Below are 24,361 nucleotides of genomic sequence, written 5' to 3'. Positions count from 1 at the left end.
AGGCTGGTCTCGAACTCCTGACCTCAGGTGATCCGCCCACCTCGGCTTCCCAAAGTGCTGGGATTACAGGCATGAGCCACCGCACCCAGCCTAATTTTCTTTTAAATGAAAAATGATATGTATACATGCATAGAAAACAACTGGAAGACAATGTATCTAAATGTTAATGTACTTATCTCCAGGTAATGATCCATGAACTGATTCTGAAGGTTTTTGTTTTGAGACAGGGTTTTGCTCTGTCACCCAGGCTGGAGTGCAGTGGTGCCATTATGACTCACTACAGCCTTGACCTCCTGGCTTCAAGCAATCCTCCCATCATAGCCTCCAGAGTAGCTGTGACTATAGGCATGCACCACCATGCCCAGCTAATTTTTTTTTTTTTTTTTGTATTTTTTGTAGAGATGGGATCTCCCTATGTTGCCCAGGCTGGTCTTGAACTCCTGGGCTCAAGCGATCTTGCCTTGGCCTCTCAAAGTACAGGCATGAGCCACTGAGCTGGAACCTGAGGGTCATTTTTATTATGATTTTGTGATTTTAAAAAATTTTCTCCAATATACATATAAAATTTATAATCAGGGAAAAGTTTTTACATACATAAAAGAAAAACATCAAGACTCCAATATAAAGAGGGACAAAGGACATACTCAAATATTTTTCAAAAAGAAAGTTCAATAGGCTGGGCGCAGTGGCTCATGTCTGTAACCCCAACACTTTGAGAGGCTGAGGTGGGAGGATCGCTTGAGACCAGGAGGTCAATACCAGCCTGAGCAACACAGTGAGACCCCTCTGCTCCCCGAAAAATTTAGCTGGGCATGGTGGTGCACACCTGCAGTCCCAAAGTTCCAACCATTCAGGAGGCTGAGGTGGGAGGATCACCTGAGCCAGGGAGGCTGGGGTTTCAGTGAGCTGTGATCACACCACTGCACCATGGAAATAACTTCAACATCCAACGAAAGAGTATCTAAGAGACCAGAGAGAACACTGTGCCTCTGTTTAGAAGTATAACAAGGAGAGTTTAGATGCTCGGAAAAAAAAAAAAAAATTTGCTACAAAGCTAAACGGGGAAACAAGATAAAAACTACAGATATGCGGCCGGGCGCGGTGGCTCAAGCCTGTAATCCCAGCACTTTGGGAGGCCGAGACGGGCGGATCACGAGGTCAGGAGATCGAGACCATCCCGGCTAACACGGTGAAACCCCGTCTCTACTAAAAATACAAAAAACTAGCCGGGCGAGGTGGCGGCGCCTGTAGTCCCAGCTACTCGGGAGGCTGAGGCAGGAGAATGGCGTGAACCCGGGAGGCGGAGCTTGCAGTGAGCTGAGGTCTGGCCACTGCACTCCAGCCTGGGCGACAGAGCAAGACTCCGTCTCAAAAAAAAAAAAAAAAAAAAAAAAAAAAAACTACAGATATGCTATGTTTAAAATAATGCAAAGTTCTATATGAACAAAGCAGAGGGTAATGTATCAAAGTGCAAAATGCAGTTTTATTAAGAATTATGGGGATTTTATTTTTCATAAGTCCACATTTTCTGAACTGTGGTTATTTTGCCAGCATAATTTAAAAAGCATACTGAAAGAATTTCATAAATGATAGCACTCCATACAAATGTAAAGTATTATCACCAAGGGGGCAGCTTATTCTTGCTTAGGACGGAGTAGAAATAACATTCATTCAAGATTAACTCTGTCTTCCTATCTCTGAAGAGTGTCGGGACGGAGAGCCACCTTTTCCAGGGTTTGTACAACACCTCCATGTGGGACCACCATGGAGCCCGTCTCCCTGGGCTTCAGCTCCCCCTCTCCAGTGGATGCTGGGAGGGGCTTATTCTGTGACCTGGGCTGGTGACTGGTGCTACATAGTGAGAAGCCCTGCAGGGCAGCCTCACCAGCCCAGGGTGGCCTTGCCCAGCCCCAATCAGTGAAGGGGAGCCTCCAGACACCTCTCTCTTGATGTCGTGCCCATCTTTCCTGGATGCACTGGGCACTGCCTGGGAGTTCCCAATTTCTCACCAGGGGCTAAATGGCAAGAGGTGATGTTGGCATGTTAGGATGTGGCTACAACGATGCTGGGTCATGCTGTGACAGCTGTGGGAACGCCCCTGACTGCACTGTCACTAATACACAGCTCTGCAGTAGAGCTATTTACATGAGGTAAGTCCAGGAAATTCACTTTTTCCAAATGCCCACCACCCAAGATTATTCTCCTCTCTAGCAATATAATAATGTTCACTGGAAAGTAATGCTATTCATAATTCTTGTTTTATTATTATTCTGAAAATAATAGTTTATGGAGGAAACTCCTGACTGAAGCCATGTCAGGAGCCCGTCCGAGGGTACAACAGTTGATATACCCCCTTTTTATTTCACACAGGGTCTTGCTTTGTCACCCAGGCTGCAGTGCAGTGCTGTGAATCATGACTCACTGCAGCCTTGACCTCCCAGGCTCAAATCATCCTCCCACCTCAGCCTCCTGAGTAGCTGGAATCACAGGGACACGTCACCACATCTGGCTAATTTTTGCATTTTTTATAGAGACGAGGTCTCACCATGTTGTCCAGGCTGGTCCTAGACTCCTGGGCTCAAGTGATCCCCTTGCCTTGGCCTCCCAAAGTGTTGAGATTACAGGTGTGAGCCATGGCACCCAACAATATCCCTTCTTTTTATTGGCAAGAAAGATCTTTCCCCTCGTCAACAACTTCCAGGTCCATCAAGGAAAACAGGTGACAGGACTACCTCAAATGGCTCTCAACTTTCCTCCTGGAGTGTGGCCCTTCTGGGGAGGTGACTGACTTTAACTAAAAGAGGCACCCTGGCCTGCAGACCTGATTGGGGTGATAAGGCAAGGCTCCCACAGCTGGAGGAAGGTGGTCTGGATCTAGGAGCCAAGGAGGATCAGGGTGCTTTCCTCGTTGAGTAGCTCCGAAAGCGGCTACTGACACCAAAGCACATCATGTTAGTTTCGAGGTTTGCTTCCCAGGGAGAAATTCCTGCCAGCTCGGGGCGGAACGACGCACAAGAGCTTTGCCACATCCAGCGCGTCGATGGGGTCCACGTCCCTCAGCCCAGCATCCCCTGCACCCAGCAGGCTGCCAGGCACGTAGTATGTGCTGAGTAAGTGTTTGTTGAACTGGATGGCCAAGGGCTTCCCCTGGCTGTGCAGCCTCTGGTGCTCAGTGAGGTGCGAGCTCCAGTTGAACATCTCCCCACATTGTTCACACTTGAACGACTTCTCCCCGGAGTGGATTTTCTGATGTTTAATGAGGCAGTGGTTCTGACTGAAGGCTCTGCCACACTCGCCGCACTTGTAGGGCTTCTCACCAGTGTGGATGCGCTGGTGCACGATGAGGGACGAGTGGCAGCTGAAGGCCTTCCAACACTGGCTGCAGTCGAAGGGCTTCTCGCCTGTGTGGATGCGCCGGTGCACGATGAGGTAGGCGTGGGAGCTGAAGGCTTTGCCGCACTCGTTGCACTTGAAGGGCTTCTCGCCGCTGTGGATGCGCCTGTGCACGAGCAGGTACGCGTGGCAGCTGAAACCCTTTCCGCAGTCGGCGCACTTGAAGGGCTTCTCGCCCGTGTGCGTCCTCTGGTGGAGGGTGAGGCGCGAGCGGCTGTTGAAGGCCTTCTCACAGTCGCTGCACTTGAAAGGCTTGTCCCCGCTGTGGATCTTCTCGTGCACGGTGAGGGAGGAGTGGCAGGTGAAGGCCTTGCCGCAGGAGCCGCACTGGTAGGGCTTCTCGCCCGTGTGTATGCGGTGGTGGCGTGTGAGGTGCGTACGCTGGTTGAAGGCCTTGCCGCACTCGCTGCACCGGTAGGGCTTCTCGCCGGTGTGCACCCGCAGGTGCATGCTGAGCAGTGAGCTGCAGCTGAAGGCCTTCTCGCAGGCGCTGCACTTGTAGGGCCGCTCGCCCGTGTGGATGCGCTGGTGCACGTTGAGGGACGAGTGGCAGCTGAAGGCCTTCCCGCACTCGCCGCAGAAGAAGGGCTTCTCGCCCGTGTGGATGCGTCGGTGCTCCAGTAGGTTGGTGCTCCAGGTGAAGGCCTTGCCGCACTCATCGCACTTGTAAGCCTTCTCCCGGCTGTGCCAGCGCCGGTGCAGCGTGAGGGAGGAGCTCTGGCGGAACGCCTTCCCGCATTCGCCGCACACGAACTCGCCTTCCCCAGCGCCGACCCCGCGCTGCCGGCGGGCCTGGGGGAACTTGTGCGGCTCACTTGGTGTAGAGGTGTTTTCTCCCGCACACAGTCTAGCAGGAGCCTTGGTTCTGCCCTCAGTAGCCTGGACGTTCTTGTGTGTGTCCAGCAAGCGTCCCCCCTCGGGAACGCGTTGCTGGGCGAAGAGGGGACACCTAAGGGGGAATTTCTCTACAGGGACGTCCCAGACGATAGCATGTGCAGGCGCCCAGGGCGCAGCCTGACTCCTCTGCAGAGCACCGGCCTGGCGCCCCCACGCCTGCGCCCCGCCCAGGGGCCGCTCCGTGATGGGCTCCTGGGCCGGTTCTTCTTTGCAAATGCCCTGCTGTTGAGAGGGCACCGCCTTCAGCTCCCATTCTGTAAGATATTGAAAGTGATTTTCTGTGAGCAAGCGGAAACCTGGCCTAGAATTCAGATTTGAGAACCGACCTGGAGATGCAGATAAGCCCAGAAAAGAGGAGAGGACACCAGGGCCAAGGCTGGAAGGCACAGGCAGAGAGAAGGGAGAGCCCAGGATGAGATGTGCAAGCAAGAGCGGGAAGAAAGGAAAGGAAGAAAACGCAAGGAACTACCGTAGAGCAAAGACCGGGAAAGGTGGAGAGGCCAAGGGAATCCCCGAAGGAGCAGCTACAAGCACCAAGGGGGCTGAGAAAGGGGCAAGCTCGGGAGCTGGTGATCAGGATTACACTTATTCACAGACACGTCGGCTGACAGACCGCTCTGTCAATACCATGGCAGGTGTTCGTAATACACAGGGCAAATACAAGTTTTTTTTGTGTTTGTGTTTTTTGAGACGGAGTCTCGCTGTCGCCCAGCCTGGCGTGCAGTGGTGTGATCTCAGCTCACTGCAAGCTCCGCCTCCCTGGTTCACGCCATTCTCCGGCCTCAGCCTCCCGAGTAGCTGGGACTAATAAATGAATTAAAAATTGTCTGTGGTGCCAAAAGGAAAAAAGGGCCTCCCACACTCCAGCGCTTCCCTTTAGAACACTGGGAATTGCAAATGCTTTCTCTGAGACGCGTGCAAACCTTTTCAGAAGCGAAATGACCCTAGTCCAAGAGTCCAGTCCAAGATGTAACTTCCTGCTTGTCAAAAAGGTACAAGAGGCTGGGCGCGGTGGTTCTTGCCTGTAATCCCAGCACTTTGGGAGGTCAAGGTGGGCGGGTCACTTGAGCCCAGATCAAGACCAGCCTGCGCAACACAGACCCCACTACAAAAAATACAGAATTAACCAGGAATGATGGCACGTGTCTGTAGTCCCAGCTACTCAGGAGGCTGGGGTGGGAGGATCACCTGGGCCTGGGGAGATTAAGGATGTGAGCTATGATCATGCAACTGCACCCCAGCCTGGGCAATAGAGACCCTATCTCAAAATAATAATAATAATAATAATAAACCCCCAAAAAGCTGTCCTCTTCCTTTAGGTGAAGACAGTTGTCCTGTGTGCTGGGTTGGATCTGTCTCCTCTGTCAAAGGGGGATGTTTCTTTCTCTCATGCACACCACATCTGGTTAAACACTTATTCAATAAGAAGGCTTTCTTTCTTTTCTATCTCTATAGCAAGGTTTTCTGAGCTGGCAGGAGATTTTATTTCTAATTCTGTCCTCCCCAGGCTTAAAAAGGGGCATCTAGTGCAGTGGGCAGAGCTGCATGGTGGTGCTGCCCGTGGCCCCAACCCATCCAGAAGGGCAGGGCAAGTGGAACTGGCCATGGCACACATGGCAGGTGGCCAGGTGGAGAGCGAACAGCATGTGCAGAGGCTCAGAGGTGAGACAGTAAGATGAAGACAAGATACGCAGAGGCAGGAAGGCTGAGAGGTGACCCTGGCAAGGTGGATGGGTTTGAGGTGACCAGATGCCTGACTCAGAGGGCAGTCGGGGAAGAAAGGCCTTTTGCACAGAGGGTGACTTGATCATGTGGTGTCTTGGTGGGGGGCGGGGACAGAGTCTCGCTCTGTTGTCCAGGCTGCAGTGCAGGGGTGCAATCATGGCTCAATGCAGCCTCCAACTCCTGGGCTCAAGCGATCCTCCTGCCTTGGCCTCCCAAAGCGCTGGGATTAGATGTGTGAGCCCCTGAGCCTGGTATAATGGTTTGTCTTGAAGGTGGCTTTGGTGGTGTGTGAGGAGGTGGGAGCGAGCAGTTAGGGAGGCCAGTTAGGGAGGCCATCTGAGTAATTCAGGTGAAAAATGGCAACTTCAGACTGGTACCAAGGCTGTGAAAATGAACAGGAAGCAGCAGATCTGAGAGCCATTGAGGAGCTAAAACTGCTGGCTCTAGCTGTTGACTGAAGGTGGCAAGAGAGGAAATGGGGGAGAGGATGAGACCTCAGCAAACACCCAAGCCAAGGATGGACGGTGGAAGCTTTTGTAAAGACAGGGACGGGAGGAGGAAGGTCCAGTTCCAAGTCTGGTCTTAGACATGCAGGCAGAGGCCCACGAGATGGTCAGTGACACAGGGCTGCAGCTCAGCTGGTGTTGCTATAGTGTAGACCATGCTCACACCAAGTGAGAGGTGAGAGTCTAGGGAAGGTGCATAGAGCAGAAAGAAGAGGCCCAGGCCAGAAAAAAGTCGTTTTGGCAGCAATAGGGCCAACAACATAGCAGGGCACATACATCTAAGGGGTAATGTGCAATCAGTAAACATCACGTGAGGATGCTCACTACGCCATGGCCAGTGTGGTAGCCAGACTCCGGCATGGATGCTGTGCTTCCAAGGGTGTGTAAGGCTTTATTTATTTATTTATTTTGAGACGGGGTTTAGCTCTCTCTCCCAGGCTGGAGTGCAATGGTGCGGTCATGGCTCACTGCAACCTCTGCCTCTCAGGTTCAAGCGATTCTCCTGCCTAAGCCTCTAGAGTAGCTGGGATTACAGGTGCCCACCAGCACGCCTGGCTAATTTTTTTTTTTTTTTTTTTTTTTTTTTTTTTTTTTTTGAGATAGAGTTTCACTTTTGTTATCTGGAGTTACCTCCCGGGTTCAAGCAATTCTCCTGCCTCAGCCTCCCGAGTAGCTGGGATGACAGGCATGCGCTACCATGCCCGGCTAATTTTGTAATTTTAGTAGAGATGGGGTTTCTCTATGTTGGTCAGGCTCATCTCGAACTCCTGACCTCAGGTGATTTGCCTGCCTTGGCCTCCCAGAGTGTTGGGATTACAGGTGTGAGCCATTGCACCCGGCCACGTGTAGCTTTAGAAAAGTCTATCCGCACACAGAGGAACGGCCCAGAGGAATCAGTGATGTGGTCAGTTATTAGAGAACAGTTATCTCTGGGTGGAAAGATTATCCAGGATTTCAATAACCTTTCAGCCTCATTTTCAGTGTATTCATATACGAATCAAACAAAAATATGAATTTTTTAAAACCTGTAATTTTGTCAAAGAGGACAAAGCAAGCATCAGAGGCTGGGGTGAGAAATAAAGACCAGAAAGCTGGGGCTACAGCTGCTGTTGCAGGTTGGGGCTGGGTGGTGTGTGGCAGCAGAGCGGGTATGGAGAAGGGATTGCCTTCCCCGACCCCTGTGCTCTGTGCTCCACAGCTTATTGGCTGCCTTTCCCACAGAAAGGTGTTTCTCAAGCTTTCTAGACACCTAACATGCTCAGCAGTCACTGTCCAATAAATTAAGCTGAAATTATTTAATTCACTTATTCATCAACCAACTCAGAAGAGAAGTCTACAAAAAGAATGTTGGAGAAGAAAAACAGACCACCTTCTGCTCAAGACCCACCCCGGTCCCCTTTCCCTCATGGAGGGCTGCCATCTTGGCCACAACCTAGAAGCCCTCGCTGATGTTGACCCTGACCCTGATGCTGGCCCTGACCCTGACGCTGATGCTGGCCTTGATGCTGATGCTGACTCTGACGCTGATGCTGGCCCTGATGCTGATGCTGACTCTGACCCTGATGCCGGCCCTGACCCTGATGCTGATGCTGACCCTGATGCTGACTCTGACACTGATGCTGGCCCTGACCCTGACGCTGATGCTGGCCCTGATGCTGATGCTGACCCTGATGTTGATGCTGATGCTGACCCCGATGCTGATGCTGATCCTGGTCCTGACCCTGATGCTGGCACTGACCCTGATGCTGATGCTGACCCTGACGCTGATGCTGATGCTGGCCCTGACCCTGATGCTGATGCTGACCCTGATGCTGATGCTGACTCTGACGCTGATGCTGACTCTGATGCTGGTGCTGGCCCTGACCCTGATGCTGATGTTGGCCCTGACCCTGATGCTGACGCTGACTCTGACGCTGACGCTGGCCCTGACCCTGACGCTGACGCTGGCCCTGACCCTGACCCTGATGCTGACCCTGATGCTGATGCTGACTCTGACGCTGCTGCTGGCCCTGACGTTGCTGCTGGCGCTGATGCTGCTGCTGGCCCTGACCCCGATGCTGATGCTGACCCTGATGCTGATGCTCATGCTGGCTCTGACGCTGATGCTGACCCTGATGCTGATGCTGACCCTGATGCTGATGCTGACTCTGACCCTGATGCTGATGCTGATGCTGACTCTGACCCTGGTGCTGATGCTGACTCTGATGCTGATGCTGGCCCTGACCTTGATGCTGGCCCTGACCCTGACGCTAATGCTCATACTGGCTCTGATGCTGATGCTGGCCCTGGCCCTGACACTGGCCCTGAACCTGATGCTGATGCTGGCCCTGATGCTGACACTGACCAATGCCAGCTGCCCCTCCCCTGGTGACCCTCTGACCCCAATCCCACACCCCCAGCTGCCCAGCCAACATCACTGGCTCAATATTTCTATTCCTGCCTCCCCACCCCCATCAGCAGGTGGCCATTTGGTCCCAATGGCTCGGTTTGCTCCCTGTTGTATCCCAGAACAGGTTTCAACACACAGGCAGTGCTCAATATGTGCTGAAGGGAGACAGGCGGGAGGGTCTGGTGGAGGACCTGAGAACGTGACATGGAACTAGAGCAAATTGAGGGGGAAAAATAGGGGCCATAGGAGGAGGTGCCGCCAGAGGTGCTGGGGCCGGCACCCTTCCACCTGTGCCTCTGCTCACCTGGACAGGGCCCTCCAGGGACTTCCCTCTGCATGCTCCATGGCTCCTCGCCTCGTTCCAGATGGGAGATCACATCTGGCTTGTGCAGTGGAGGTCCTGCTTGTGGGGAGAAAGTGGGGCTGGGCATGCTGCGGCTCTCCAGGCCCAGCTGACCTCAGGGGCCGCCCCTAACAAGGACAATGCCTGTGAAGTGGACACCCTCTCTGGGAACAGGAGGTCCTCTGGGCCAAAAGTGGTGAGGGTCTCAGACTGGAACCCAAATCCCAGTGCACACTCTGAAGACCCCACGTGTGCTGACGTCCTTACTTTATTGCTCGAGGACCGTTCCAGAGCCAGCTGGGCTCCAGGGTCCCACCTTCCTCTCTTCTCTCCCTGCCCCCACCCCAGGACCAGGGGAAATGCCAAGCAAGGATGCTACCAGCTCCTACGCTGTCCCCTGGGGACTTCTGGTGTGGCTGAGGCCCCTGGCCATGAGTGCCCCAAGGCACAGGTCTTGCTTCCCAACCCATGACATATCTGGCACCAGGGCTGGCACTGAAGGGATCCTCCTTAATATCTACCACGCAGAAGAAGGCTGACAGCAAACGCCCAGCCTGGGGCTGGGGGGATCTTACCTAGGGCAAGAAGGTTCTGGTAGTTCTCCAACATCACATCCCGGTACAAGGCCCTCTGAGGGGAGTCTAGCTGACCCCACTCCTCCTGGGTGAAGTCCACAGCCACATCCTTGAAACTCACTGATTCCTGAAATGACATATAGGTTCTCACTCACTCAGGACTGATTCTGTGTCCATGGTTCCAAAGGAGCCAGAGATTGATTAAGGACTCTACAAGTAAAAGGTTAACCTCAGGTGACTTCCCATGCACAGAAGGTTGTGCTGTAGACACTGACCATGAGTGAATTTGGGGATCAGGGGCAGGGAGAGGGGCTGGGAATTGGCATACATTCCCATACCACCTTCTAGACTGGGAAAGCAGGGCCTTGGCAACTTGAGGTGGGACCCAGGGGCTGTACATGGTTGTTGTATCATGCTCTAAGTCCTGGGTAAGATGCTATGCTTCATGGGGTCAAGAATTTCAAACTTAAAAATTTGAGAGAATATTAATAGTACAAAAACCCCAGCAACTCTATTGAAAGTTCACTAATGCAAAAGGATCCGAACTTAGACTAGATACCGTTATTATACTCTAAGGAAGGAAACCTTGTATATATCAGCAAGTTCTGTGCCCCAAGGGATCAAGAGAGGCTACCTGCAGTCCTCACCTGACTGCCTTCCAATCCTTCCCGCCTGCTCCCCCTGGGCCTGGGCATCCTGGCCACCACCCAACTCCAGACTTGCTTTGATCCTTGAAAGGATCAAATAGATGCCAAGTAATTTCACTGCATCCCAGAACAAATCCCAGAAACACTTAAGAAATTCCAAAAACCTACTCAACAAAGTAAAATTCACAATGTCCAGCATCCAATCAAATAACTAAAAGGTGAACAATATTAATGAAATCAGAGGAATTAAGAGTATATTAGAACAGTATGTGTTTACCTCAAAAGAAGCCATTAAGGGAGGAAAAGAGAAACAAAAAAGGCATAAGACATAGAAAACTAATAGCAAGTCTGGGTGGGGTGGCTCATGCGTGTAATCCCAGCACATTGGGAGGCCAAGGTGGCAGATCACCTGAGGTCAGGAGAATTTCTTGAACCCAGGAGGTGGAGGTTGCAGTGAGCCAAGATTGCGCCACTGCACTCCAGCCCGGGTGACAAGAGCGAAACTCTGCCCCCCCCCCAAAAAAAAAAAAAAAAAAAGTGGGGGGGAAGAGACATGTAAATCCAACTATATTAATAATTACACTAAATGCGAATAGTTTAAACACTCCAATTAAAAGGTGGAGACTGTCTAACTGAATTAAAAAAGCAAGCTACAGAAACCTACTTTACATACAAAGATAGGTTAAAAGTGAAAGGGTAGAAAAAGATAAAGCCTGCAAATACTAATTAAAAAAAATAGCTGAAGTGCTTATAGTGATAGCAAAGTAGATTTCAGAGAGACGACTATCGGAGATAAAGAGAATATTACATAATGATAAAAGGCCTAATTCGTTAAGAACTCATGGCAATCCTAAATATAAATGCATCTACTAAAAGAGCTTCAAAATACATAACGCAAAAACTGACAGAACAATTAAAAACACCATCATTCAACTTGACTTAACAGGTATTCACATAGCACTCTAGTCAACAAAGACAGAATACATAATTTTCAAGGGCATGTGGAACATTTACCAAGATAAACCACACTCTGGGAAATAAAATAAATCTTGGTAGATTTGAAAGGCTTTAAATCATACAAAGTTCATTCTCTGACGACAAGAGAATTAAATCAGAAATCCATAATAGAAAGTCATCTGGAAAATGCCCTAAATATTAGAAAATGAAACAACACACTCTGAAATAACATACCGTTGAAGAAGAAATCACTAGGAAAATTAGAAACGATTTTCAGCTGAATAAAAATGTCACGTAACAAAAGTTCTAGGATATAGATGAGGCAGTGCTTAGAAATTTATAGTGCTGAATGCTATACAAGGAAAAAAAGTGTCAAATCAATATCTATGTTTCAATCTTAAGACACTAAAGTAAGTAAAGTAAGTTTCAATCTTAAGAGACCAAGGAGATAATAAAGATCAGAAATCTATGAAATGGAAAACAGAAAATAGAGAAAATCAATAAAACAAAAAAATGGTTTTTTGAAAAGATCAACAAAATTGATAAACTACATGGCTCAGCAATTTCACACCTAGGTATTTATGCAAGAGAAATTAAAATGCACAGCCATACGTGTACTCAAATATTTATAGCGGATTTATTTGTAACAGCAAAAGCCTATGAGCGACTAAATATCCATCAGCTGGTGAATGGATAAGCCGACTGTGGAATACCCATCCAATGGAGTAATGGGCTGAATTGTATATCCTTCACCTCAAATTCCTATGTCTCAACCCTCAGTAACTCCAAGAGAGGTTTTTTTTTTTTTTTTTTTTTTTTTTTTTTTGAGACATAGTCTCACTCTGTCACCCAGGCTGGAGTGCAGTGGTGCAATATCAGCTCACTGCAACCTCTGCCTCCTGGGTTCAAGAGATTCTCCTGCCTCAGCCTCCTGAGTAGCTAGGACTATAGGCACACGCCACTACACTTGGCTAAATTTTTGAATTTCTAGTAGAGACAGGGTTTCACCATGTTGACCAAGCTGGTCTTGAATTCCTGTTAAGTCAGTTCCTCAAGTGATCCACCCAACTTAGCCTCCCAAAATGCTGGGATTACAGACATGAGCCACTGCATCTGGCCTGGAGAGAGGTTCTTTGAAGAAGTAATTAAGTTGAAATGAATTCAATACAGTGGGCCCTAATCCAATATAACTGGTGTCCTCATAAGAAGAGGAAATTTGGACACATAGAGGAAGTAAGACCATGTGAAGATGTAGGGAAAAGGTGGCCATCTACAAGCCAAGGAAAGAGACCTCAGAAGAAACCAACCCTGCTGACACCTTGATCTCAGACTTCTTTTTTTTTTTCTTCTTTGAGACAGAGTCTCGCTTATCACTCAGGCTGGAGTGCAGTGGCGCGATCTAGGCTCACTGCAAGTTCTACCTCCTGGGTTCAGGCCATTCTCCTGCCTCAGCAGCCCATGTAGCTGGGACTACAGGCACCCGCCACCATGCCCGGCTAATTCTTTTGTGTTTTTAGTAGAGATGGGGTTTCACCATGTTAGGTAGGATGGTCTCGATCTCCTGACCTCGTAGTCTGCCTGCCTCAGCCTCCCAAAGTGCTGGGATTACAGGCGTGAGCCAACATGCCTGGCCTTGATCTCAGACTTCTTGCCTCCTGAATTGTAATAAAATTAATTTCTGTTGTTTAAATGCTCCTGCCATACTTTGTATGGCAGCCCTAGCAGACTAATACAAATGGAGTATTACTCACCAATAAAAAGGAACAAACTACCGATTCACACAACAACATGGATAAACTCAAAAGCATATGCTAAGTGAAATAAAGCAGAGACAAAAGACCACATAGTATAAATTCCATATGAAATCCTTAAAGAGGAAAATCTATAGCAAAACTATAGTGGTTACCAAGGGGAGAGGGGAGAGGGGAGAGGACGGAATGCACAGGGGCATGAGGACATTTTTGGGTCATGGAAATGTCCCATATCATGATTGTGATGCTGGTTACACAACTGTATATGTTTGCTCAACCTCATCAAATTGTATACCTAAAATTGCACAGTTGTGCTGTATATAAATTACACCTAAATAAAACCTTACCCCGCAAAACACTGGATTTCAGATGAGGAGGTAGAGATGAGGACAAATGCTGAGAACACACCCCTAACTGAGGCATGCAGGCATGAAGGACGATGATAGTTGAGGGAAGGAGAAAATGGGCTGAAACAAAGCTCCAAGCCGGGTGTGGGGGTGCACATCTTGGTCCCAACTACTCAGGAGGCTGAGGTGGGGGATTTGCTTGAGCTCAGGATTTGAAGGCTGCAGTGAGCTATGATCGTGCCACCGCACCCCAGCCTGGGCGACAGAGTGAGACTCTGTCTCAAAAAAAAAAAAACGAAAGAAAAACAAAAAATAGTCCCAAAGGTATCAGAATATGGTGCTGGCCAGTAAGGCTGTCAGAGACTACATGGCTTCAGTGTGGGGAGCATCAACCAGCAAGAGTAGGGTAGGGTCTGAGGCCCGCACAGGCCTTTTTGGTGGGTATTTCTGGCCCACTGGGAGAAGCCCATGTCTAATGTGTCTTCATTCTGCAGGAAAGGGAATAAAAAGCCCAGAGAGTATGTGTTGGAATCAGATGCCGATGTGGTAATGACACTAGCAGAGAAGTCAGAACAGACCACACAAGATGTCCCAGGAGACAGAACAACTTGAACTGTGAGTGTGAATGAGACTGTCAAGAGAAAACGCCAAAGGTGATGTGTACTCAGGACAGTCAACTGGTTATTCAAGGATCTAACAAGCAAATATTTTAGGAATAGGGATAACACATGCACAAGGGCCCTACCACCTACAGGGAGCTGCACAGACACATACAGACATACATACATGCACATATTTTTTTTTTTTTTGCTGAACCATTTGAACGTAAGTTGCAGACATCATGACGTCTCACTCTACAGTCTTCAACTGGTATCTCCTGTGGATATTCTCTTACATAATCACAGTACTATTATCACACGCAATACATTTACTATTGATACAATATGACCTAAGATACAGCCCATTTTCAAATTTCATCAATTGTCCCAAACTGCCCTTTATCAATTTTTTTGGATCTACACCCTAGTCAAGGAACATGCATTGCATTTGACTGTCAAGTTTCTTGAGAACTATAAAGCATTGTGACACACTACAGAAGTGAGGCGCATCTCACAATACACGTTTTACAGCTGTTTCTAGCTGTCTATAATCAGCTGTCACCTCTTTTGAGTGGCAGACTGACAAAATCACAAAATGCTAAAAAACAAACAAACAAACAAAAAAACCCATAGACCCCTCATCCCTCCAGATCTTTCACTCTACTGTGCTCTTTGTCAACTGCACCCTTCTAAATACTACCATGGGGCAGGGTGGTTGCCGTAGAGAAACAAAATGAGGAACAGAGTCCACAGTCTGTAAAAGGAGGGATCTGGGTCCCACGTGGCTGCAGAAGTGCCCAGGGCCAATTCCTTGCTGATCCATCAGATTCTACAAATCTCCAGGACTCTCCATGAAGGCCCCATGCCAGGGGCCAGGCACAGAGGAAAGCACACAGGGATGCCTCCCCTACCACCACTCTTAACCCAGTGCTGCAATCCAGGTCTTCCTCAGCTGCTGCACGTGCCCCTGTCCAATTCCATCCCAGTAAATCAACCTGTGCAAACATCCTGCACCAACCCCTGGCCAGCATGTGGATAGACAAAGCGACCCCATGTGAGCCGTCACCTACTTTCTCAGGTTCCACTAAAACCACTCCTCAGAGCTCCCAGGACAGCGCTGGGCAGAGAGATCCCCAGCAACTGACCCACTGAATGGGGTTGGAGCAGGCATTCGATAGAGTACATCTCCAGGCACACTTCGGGCAACATGTGGACTCTTCAACTGGAGCTGTTTCTACTGCCCAGAGCTTCCTCAGGACTGGCCAGCAGGTACCCGGGTGAAGGTCTGTGGAAGGCTGATGATCCAGGGCTGGGGAGGGAATGTGCCAACCCTCTTCATAAAGAAGGAAGAACACGCAGCCACTCACCTTGGACCTGGCTTCGGGAAGACCCCAACCTGATATATCCTCGGGATTCTCTTTCAGGGAAAGAGCAGGATCCTGAGAGGAAAGAGCTGGGGAAGGAGAAATGCGTCAAGACCACGGCTACTAGGCTCACAGCTGAGCTTAAAGCCCACCTGTTGTGGCACAAGTGAGAATCAGAGAGGAGGCCGAACCTGCCAGCAAGGCCAGGTGGGGAACGAGCCCCAACAGCTAGAACCAACTGATATAGCATCGAGGGATAATTCTGCCTGTGTCTCAGACACTCCAATTCATGAAGAAAAGAGCTGCTATCCCCCAATCAAGCACGTCTGAGTGGGAACAAATGGTTGGGCACGGGGAAGAAAGAAGCAGGAGGCCAGGCGCGGTGGCTCACTCCTATAATCCCAGCACTTTGGGAGACCGACTCGGGCGGATCGCTTGACCTCAAGACCAGCCTGGGCAACATGGCAAAACCCCGTCTCTACTAAAAATACAAAAATTAGCCGGGCGTGGTGGCGCGCACCTGCAATCCCAGCTACTTGGGAGGCTGAGGCGGAAGAATCGCTTGAACCCGGGAGGCAGAGGTTGCAGTGAGCGTAGATCAAGCCATTGCACTCCCGCCTGGGTGACAGAGTGAGACTCCATTAAAAAAAAAAAAAAAAAAGGCCGGGCGCGGTGGCTCAAGCCTGTAATCCCAGCGCTTTGGGAGGCCGAGACGGGCGGATCACGAGGTCAGAAGATCGAGACCATCCTGGCTAACATGGTGAAACCCCGTCTCTACTAAAAAATACAAAAAACTAGCCGGGTGAGGTGGCGGGCGCCTGTAGTCCCAGCTACTCGGGAGGCTGAGGCAGGAGAATGGCGTAAACCCGGGAGGCGGAGCTTGCAGTGAGCTGAGATCCGGCCACTGCACTCCAGCCCGGGCGACAGAGCGAGACTCCGTCTCAAAAAAAAAAAAAAAAAAAAAAAAAAAAGATGCTGAATGCTTCTGGGAAACTGGCCTGATCTGAGTGTCAATATTCTCAAGTGCAAATCCACAGACACGCTGACTACAAGAGCGAAGCTGTACCTGTCTTCTCGGGCTCCGGGGCAGGGATCTCCATGGCCTCCACGGCAGCCTCCCCGGGAGGAGTGGGCAGCTCTGTAGCCTCCAGGACCCAGGGCAGGCCCAGAGGAGCGAGTCCTGCTCCTGGGGCTCAGGGGCCTGCAGCCGAGCCTCGCGGGGCGGCCACGCGCTCACAGCTGCACGACCACACGCACGGATCCCCCTCCCCGCGCCCGGCTGAGGTGGGGCTCAGGCCGGCTCCGCAGATACCCACTCCGCACACCAGGCTCAGCCCCATGCCCGGCGCACGCACGCCCCGGCACACCCCCGCCACACGCTCCTCTGGGCGAACCCGCACTCGGAGACCAGGGCCAGGCCTAAGGTTCCGCGGCCCGGAGCCATCGGACGCCGACCGACCAGCAGACAGGCCCGGAGGCGGACAGAGACCGCTGACGGTCTGAGGGACCGGCAAGTGGACAAACCGAACTCCCACAAAAGGACGGCTACTGCCACAAAGAGCAGCAGGCGGCCGCCGCTGGAAAGTGCGCCTGCGCAGCACGGCGCAAACTACACCTCCCGGGAGGCTTTGCGCCGCGCAGGCGTCAGACTCCATTTCCTAGTGGGAGTTTGGGCACTTGCTTGCGTCCGGACGCCAACGAGTATGTAGTATACCCTTCTAGGAAATGTAGTTATTGGGCCAATAGCCGGGAGCTCGGGCAACCGCCATGCTCTTGCGGGCGAATGTCGCCGTGTATCTCGATGTGCGGATCAGTGCAGTGCCGCTGAATGGGTGTCTAATTGCGAGGATATTGGGAGGGCGGTGCCCAGGAACTAGGATTTGTCCTGTTAGTTCGGCCACGTCCCCAAGTGGAGTCGGGTGGGTTCCTGCCCACATCTGTCTGCAGGAAAGACTCAAGCCCCTGGTCTTAGGGATATTGGGAGTGGGCCTGGCCTCGAGGGGTTTTCCAGGGGCCCTGTCCCCACTCGCCTTTCTCAAGCCACATTTCTGAAGCCCACGGGCGGAGGTCCCCAGAGTTGGGAGAGCTCTGGCCCTAGCCCCTCCCAGGGGGCCCTGTCCACAGTTCACCCTTGGAGTGAGAAAGGAAGGTCTGGGTGGCGGCCCAGTCGTGGCGGCACAGGGCTGTGCCATGAACACAGTGATGATGTCGGCGTCAGGAACACTGAATATGTACTGAGCACCAAACACACGCCAGGCCTACTTCAAGAGCTTGGAGTACATTTTTCTGGCAGAATGCTCACAGCAACCCAGGGAGGTTTGCCACCACACCCAGCTAATTTTTGTATTTTTAGTAGAGATGGGGTTTCCCCATGTTGGCCAGGCTGGTCTTGAACTCCTGACCTCGTCACCTGCCCACCCTGGCCTCCCAAAGTGCTGGAATTACAGGTGTGAGCCACCGTGCCCAGCCTGTGGGGTTTTTGTTTTTTGAGATGGAGTCTCACTCTGTCACCCATGCTGGAGTGCAGTGGTGCGATCTTGGCTCACTGCAACCTCTGCCTCCTGGGTTCAAGCGATTCTCCTGCCTCAGCCTCCCGAGTAGCTGGGACTACAGGTATACGCCACCATGCCCAGATAGTTTTGTTTGTTTGTTTCCTTTTGTATTTTTAGTAAAGATGGGGTTTCACCATGTTGGCCAGGCTGGTCTCAAACTCCTGAGCTCATGTGATCTGCCTGCCTTGGCCTCCCAAAGTGCTGGGATTACAGGCATGAGCCACTGTGCCCATCCTAAAGTGGAAGATGTTAAAGACCAAAACACAGTAATGTCTTACTACATTAAATACTTGGTGTCACAACTGAAAAAATATTTTATTTATTTATTTATTTATTTACTTACTTACTTACTTAGAGACAGTGTCTGGCTCTGTGGCCCAGGCTGGAGTACAGTGGTGCGATCTTGGCTCACTGCAACTTTGGCCTCCTTGGCTCAAGCGATCTTCCCACCCCAGCCTTCAGAGTAGCTGGGACCACAGGGGTGTGCCACCATGCCCAGCTACTTTTGTTATTTTTTTGTAGATACGGGGTTTCCCCGTGTTAGCCAGGCTGGTGTCAAACTCCTGATGAGTTCAAGGGATCTGTCCGCCTTGGCTTCCCAAAGTACTGGGATTACAGGCGTGAGCCACAGCATCCTGCCTGAAAAAAATATTTTAAATAACTGTTCCAGCCCTGGCGTGGTGGCTTATGCCTGTAATCCCAACACTTTTGGAGACTGAGGCAGATGGATTACCTGAGCACAGGAGCTTGAGACCAGCCTGGGCAACATGGAGAAACTCCATCTCTATGAAAAATACAAAATTAGCCAGGCATGGTGTTGTGTGCCTGTAATCTCAGCTACTGAGGAGACTGAGGTGGGAGGATGGCTTGAAGGAGTTGAGGCTGCGGTGAACCATGATTGTGCCACTGCATTCCAGCCTGGGGAACAGAGCAAGACCCTGTCTCAAACAAACAAATAAACAAACAAAAACCTGTTGCAGTAATCACCAGTTAGTTTGTATCAGACAAACTCTTGCCAATATCAATTCAAAACTTGCACAGAGAAATAGATCTCAGGAAGAAAACAGTAGTCTTAATGGGCTGATGATACGGAGGTTAGAGTTTGGGGCATCCAGAGTATTTCTAAGTTGAGAGGCAAAATCCAGGAACAGAGACAGTCAAATCAGGGTAAGCCTCAGATTTTGCATAAAAATTTATTTCAAATCCTTAGATGCCTCCTAATTGTATAAGACTCCAAGAAAGGCTGGGCACTGTGGCTCACACCTGTAATTCCAGCATTTTGGGAGGCTGAGGTGGGCCTTCAAAATCCTTGCTCTTTCTGAAGTAGACTAGGGGCTTCCCCGAGGGGTGGTCTCACCTCACGCTGAGACCTCTGCATGCCTTGTGTGTAGAAATATTTGATGAGGCTCCCAGGGGCCCTTGGGGCCTTGGGTTATGAGCATCAGGAGCATTAGAGGACTATGCCCCTTCTCCCCACTATAGATTGAAGTAAAGCTCTCAGTCAAGTTCACCAGCAGGGAGTTCAGCTTGAAGAGGATGCTGTCCCGAAAACACACAGGGGTCTTTGGAGTCAAGATTGCTGTGGTCACCAAGTGAGTGCAGAGGGGCTTGGGCTCATGCACTGCGGGCGCCTGTCCCTTCAGCTGTTTCTGCAGAAAAAAGCATGTGTGGGTCTCTCCTCTCTGTGCATGGTTGCTGCACAGTGAGATCAGGCCCCAGAGAACACTTGGTGTGTTCAGCTACCTCCTGTGTTTCCTGCAAACCAGCTCAGGAGTGTCCTTGCTGCCTTGCTTGGAAGCAGTAGGCTGGCTCCAGGAACTGCCCAAATGCAGGGTTTTCTGTCCTCGCTTGGAATTTGTCATGGTCCCAGGTTCCTGTTGAATGGTTGTAACTAACCCCTGCCCTTTTGTCATGAGTCAGTTGCCAAGAGAAGCCTGTTGGTTGGTTTGAGAGCAGTTCTTGCAGACACAGATCACTTCCTTAGAGAATTCATTTGCTTTCCCAGGATGAAATCTGGCTGGGCCCCTGAACTTGCTGGTCATGTGGGCCGGGCCCTCCATCAGTCGTACCCTGGACTCCTATCTGTGTCTAAACACCACTCCCCACCCCCAACTACACAGCAGCCACTTGTGTAGCACTCTGGGAGGGCTCTGGGCATGAGCAGCGAGGACTGCCATCAGCAGCTCCCCCAAATAACCACTGCTAATGAGGGTGGCTTGGAAGCAGCTTTGATGTGCTCCCAAATCCAGTTGCAAAACAGAACTAAAGTTAAGGCCTCAGCAGAGCACTGTGTTGTAACGTTGAAGGATTCTTACTCTAGTGTCCTGTGTGGCAGTATTGAAATTGTTCATTGTTAAGACTCAGAGGAGAAAAGCACTTAGCATCATGGGACTTGGAGCATTGGTGCTGAGGCAACACTTCATTCATTCATCGGATGTTTATTTAGGCCTGGGCCCAGGGCGGGGATCAGGGGATTGTCCTCTTGCACAGCACACGGATGGCAGGACCAAAACCAGGCCTGATCTCCTAGCTGGGGGCACAGGCTGCTAACCCCAGATCTGGAATCTTTCAGATGCCCTTCCTGTGCTGACTTTACTAAGCAGGGCTCTGACCTTCCCGCAAAGATCATATGTGACTTGCAGAGGGTCTGTCTGCTTCAGCCTCTTAGAAAGGTCTTGAGAAAGTACATGCAATGAGGACCGAGCTTGCAGAGGGAGATCAGGCATGCAGAAGGCTCTGTGTGCAGCCCCAGACCTGGGCGCCTTCATCACTGTCCTCACCCCACCTCCGGGTGTGCAGAGAGGGGTCAGGTCTCCTGTGCTGTGGACCAATAGCAGGACTGTCAGGACACTGAGAACATTTCCTCCTCCTGCAGGAGAGAGAGGTCCAAGGTGCCCTACATCGTGTGCCAGTGTGTGGAGGAGATCAAGCGCCGAGGCATGGAGGAGGTGGGCATCTACTGCGTGTCCAGAGTGGCCACGGACATCCAGGCGCTGAAGGCAGCCTTCGACATCAGTGAGTGTCAGCCTGCACAGGATGGGATAGAGGTGTGGGCACCGGTGTCCATGATGAGATCTTAGAGCACTCCATGACCCGGGCATGTCACATCCTTCTCTGTGTCTTTTCTTCATTTACTGTTATATTATTTTTAAGAAAGAGAAGAAAGAGTTGTAGAAGGAGCTTCTGTAGAAGCCAGTTTTTAAACCATCCTAGCTACAGATGCTGCTTGCTGGGGTGCACCAGGGGCTTCCTCAGGGTCTTGGCCTTCCTGCCTTGGGGGTGGACAGGAGGTATGGAAGGCCAGGACTCAGTGCAGTCTGTCCACTGCCCTGCTTGAGGATGCGGAGGGCGGAAGGCACTGATGGGGCCCAGTTCAGACCGGGGCTTCAACGTCTCCACCTCCATCTCACCAACCCTTAGAGGCTATGAAGGACCTGGAGCTGCCCCAAATGCCAGGGGAGGGCACCGAGACCCCAGAGGGTCCTTGCCCAGCATCTTCAAAGCAACAGGAGTTTGTGCCTGCAGACCTTTTTTGGGGGCACGCACCACCTACCCTGACCAGGATCACTAGAATGCCCAGCACCCCTGGGTGGGCCCTGCGGTAGTTTTAGCTCCCTCTGGGGGCCCAGAATGGACCTGGCCTGTGGTGAGGACGTAAGTACCAGTGGCCAATTTGGTCCAAAGGAAGACACCGGTTCAAACACTGAAACCAATCAGATTCTCCAACGGCTTTCCTGCTATCAGAAGACACTGGTGCAGGAGTGGTTGCTATGTACAGGGCAGAGCCACCTGATTCCCACCCAGGCACTGTGTCCTGCCATGCTGGCCGCCTCCTGATCATCACATCGGAACAAGCAGGGGAGAGGAATGGGAATGCCCACGCACCCCATCAACTCTGCCGACACAGAACCACACACAGCTCTTGAGAGGGGTCAGATGAGCTGCTCAAAGCCTGGGAGGGACCCGCATAGTGGTCAGTGTGGCAGGGATGGTGGTTTAGCCAAGGCAGGGATGGTGGGAGACCCACTGGGGGTCCTGAAGGAGGCCACTGCATTTCCGTGCTCTTTCCAGATAACAAGAACGTGTCGGTGGTGTTGAGCGAGATGGACGTGAACACCATCGCAGGCACGCTGAAGCTGTACTTCCGTGAGCTGCCGGAGCCCCTCTTCACTGACGAGTTCTACCCCAACTTCGCCGAGGGCATCGGTGAGCACTGGAGGCCTTGGCCTTGTGGGAGACATCTCCTCCACATGCACTGCTGCCCTTGGAGGCTGTGAAAAGTGAGGTGTGGGAACCCGAGCTGTGCCCTCTCTGCCATGATCAGTGTTTTAACCCAACTTTGGAAAGCAGGGGACCAGAACTGAACCTGTCCTGGAAGGCCTTGCCCATCCCCACAGGGCTCCCCATCCCTATTCCTCGGGGAGACCAAGAGGGTGAAATGGTCAGCACTGCTGTGCTGTGGGGTCCTGAAGTCTGCTGTCCTCCTTCTGTCAGATCAGGGCTAAACAAGGGCACCCAGGTGCTCTAGCCATGGGTCCTGGCCCAGTCAAGCATGGGTTCAAACCTGCCCTGACCCTTAGTCAACCTGGAGGCTGATGTCTAAAGTGGGTACTGGTGCGTGCAGCACCTGTAGCCTCCACATCACCCTTAGGGCAAGTCTACCTCCCGGTCCCATGCACAGAGGACCTGCTCTCCCAGCCAGAAGGTGCCCCTGTGGTGTCCAGGGCATCGAAGGGGGTCTCTGCGTATTTGGTGGGGCTGGGGCCGTTTCCCCTCCTTGTGTCCCTCAGTCCCCTGTTTCATTCCACACCAAGCCTCCCCTGCCTTGGGCTCCCCTGGGGAGGAGGCAGCAGCGAGGGAAGCTCTGACCAGGAGCAGCTGCTTTTGTGGCACCTCCTGCTGCTGTTTGCTGGGTGCTACTGACCCCTGTGAGGTGGAGAAAAGGTGTTCGGGTGGCTCACACCCCACACAGGCGCCCCTCACAGGGTCTCCACTGGGGGCCAGTGCTGTGGGAGTGAGGATAATGATGGGCCTGGCCTTTCTAGTGACATGAGCCCTGGGTGCTCCATAGACCACCCTGGGAGAGGTCTCCGGCTCGTGACCCTGAGGAGTAACGCACCGCCTTCTGCAGCTCTTTCAGACCCGGTTGCAAAGGAGAGCTGCCTGCTCAACCTGCTGCTGTCCCTGCCGGAGGCCAACCTGCTCACCTTCCTTTTCCTTCTGGACCACCTGAAAAGGTAATCCAACTCTCCTGTGGCTGCCCAGGGCTCCAGATTCCCAGGCCGTGGGGTGCCCTTCTGCTCCCAGCAGACCCCCAGCACTGAGGACCTTTCCCCTCAATCCCTGTCTGCAGTCCCTCACTGCTTCTAGAGACTAGCACCACTGCCACCCCTGCCCCAGCCTCTCCTTTTTGCTACCCTCTTTTCTCTGCACTGTGGCCTTAACAAAGAGTTCAGAGCTTTGGCCATGGCCAGTAGTGCACTTGTACCCCTCTCTTTCCTCCCACCCAGATCATAGAGGAGACCTCCCCACCAGCCCAGAGCTGGCCCCTTGTCCTGGGCCACTGAAACCCAGAAGTACCAGGGCTGGAGTCAGTTTGCAGGGTCGAGATCAAGGTCAAGGTCTCTTCCTCCCTGAGGACTCCAACATGGCCCAGCCCCTCTGCTTCTATCCTGGTGGTGGCATTGAAACAGCACCTCTGCTTCGGTCCTCTACAGGGTGTCAGAGAAGGAAGCAGTCAATAAGAAGTCCCTGCACAACCTTGCCATGGTCTTTGGCCCCACACTGCTCCGGCCCTCAGAGAAGGAGAGCAAGCTCCCTGCCAACCCCAGCCAGCCCATCACCATGACTGACTGACCAAGCTGGTCCTTGGAGGTCATGTCCCAGGTATGGGAAGACAGGCTTCAGCCCATGCAAGCCTGACCTGAGAGAGGTGGCCTCTGCCTGCCACACCCCCAGTCCTCCCATTTTCCTACTTGCATGGTATGTGGTGGTAGCTGAGATTCAGAGAGAGGAACTTGCGTAGGTCTGCATGGATGGGAGTGTTAGGGAGGCCCCATGCCACTTGTGGGTCCTGTTGGTGCACCTCGCTGAGGGCTTAAAACCACCCCAAGTGTTTGAGTGTGGTGGCTCATGCCTGTAATCCCAGCACTTTGGGGGTGCTGAGGCAGGATAACCGAACCCAGGTGTTTGAGACCAGCCTGGGCAATGTAGCAAACCCCATCTCTAGAAAAAATAAAACTAAAAATTAGCCAGACATTGTGGCACACACCTGTAGTCCTAGCTACCTGGGAGGCTGACACTGGAGGATCACTTG

The 24,361-nt window shown here is 51.6% G+C and overlaps 2 protein-coding genes across 3 annotated transcripts; one reads left to right on the top strand and one right to left on the bottom strand.

The window, feature by feature from the left end:
- Positions 1 to 1,455: 1,455 nt before the first annotated feature.
- On the bottom strand, positions 1,456 to 17,106 carry ZNF74 (zinc finger protein 74). Of its 2 annotated transcripts, none has more exons than XM_030915482.1 (5): positions 16,560 to 17,106; positions 15,497 to 15,582; positions 9,829 to 9,955; positions 9,215 to 9,313; positions 1,456 to 4,544 (listed from the first exon to the last, which is right to left on the bottom strand). In XM_030915482.1, exons 1-5 carry the CDS (start codon positions 16,591 to 16,593, stop codon positions 2,953 to 2,955), a joined length of 1,938 nt encoding a protein of 645 aa, XP_030771342.1. In that variant the 5' UTR covers positions 16,594 to 17,106; the 3' UTR covers positions 1,456 to 2,952. The 2 variants fall into 2 exon arrangements, with proteins under 2 accessions (XP_030771342.1, XP_010367301.2); XM_010368999.2 differs by having other exon boundaries at positions 1,464 to 4,544; positions 9,215 to 9,310.
- Positions 17,107 to 17,186: 80 nt separating this feature from the next.
- Positions 17,187 to 24,160, top strand: LOC104666876 (breakpoint cluster region protein-like). The gene is made up of 6 exons (XM_030913929.1): positions 17,187 to 17,194; positions 19,528 to 19,637; positions 20,921 to 21,060; positions 22,117 to 22,251; positions 23,177 to 23,282; positions 23,763 to 24,160. Exons 2-6 carry the CDS (start codon positions 19,582 to 19,584, stop codon positions 23,899 to 23,901), a joined length of 576 nt encoding a protein of 191 aa, XP_030769789.1. The 5' UTR covers positions 17,187 to 17,194; positions 19,528 to 19,581; the 3' UTR covers positions 23,902 to 24,160.
- Positions 24,161 to 24,361: the final 201 nt, after the last annotated feature.

The sequence above is a fragment of the Rhinopithecus roxellana genome, chromosome 13 (genome assembly GCF_007565055.1).
Source record: "Rhinopithecus roxellana isolate Shanxi Qingling chromosome 13, ASM756505v1, whole genome shotgun sequence".
In the NCBI taxonomy this organism is placed as follows: Eukaryota; Metazoa; Chordata; class Mammalia; order Primates; family Cercopithecidae; genus Rhinopithecus; species Rhinopithecus roxellana.
This window is presented reverse-complemented; position numbering and strand designations above follow the sequence as displayed.

What these genes read in the sequence shown, in the direction of transcription:
- ZNF74 (XM_030915482.1), bottom strand. Translation starts at nt 16,593, where the DNA reads ATGGAGATCCCTGCCCCGGAGCCCGAGAAGACAG. An exon ending in CCCGGAGCCCGAGAAGACAG is followed by an intron (nt 15,583 to 16,559) that starts GTACAGCTTCGC and finishes CTCCTTCCCCAG; the next exon opens with CTCTTTCCTCTCAGGATCCT. An exon ending in CCAGAACCTTCTTGCCCTAG is followed by an intron (nt 9,314 to 9,828) that starts GTAAGATCCCCC and finishes TCTCCCCACAAG; the next exon opens with CAGGACCTCCACTGCACAAG.
- LOC104666876 (XM_030913929.1), top strand. Translation starts at nt 19,582, where the DNA reads ATGCTGTCCCGAAAACACACAGGGGTCTTTGGAGTCAAGATTGCTGTG. An exon ending in GAAGGCAGCCTTCGACATCA is followed by an intron (nt 21,061 to 22,116) that starts GTGAGTGTCAGC and finishes TGCTCTTTCCAG; the next exon opens with ATAACAAGAACGTGTCGGTG. An exon ending in CAACTTCGCCGAGGGCATCG is followed by an intron (nt 22,252 to 23,176) that starts GTGAGCACTGGA and finishes CGCCTTCTGCAG; the next exon opens with CTCTTTCAGACCCGGTTGCA.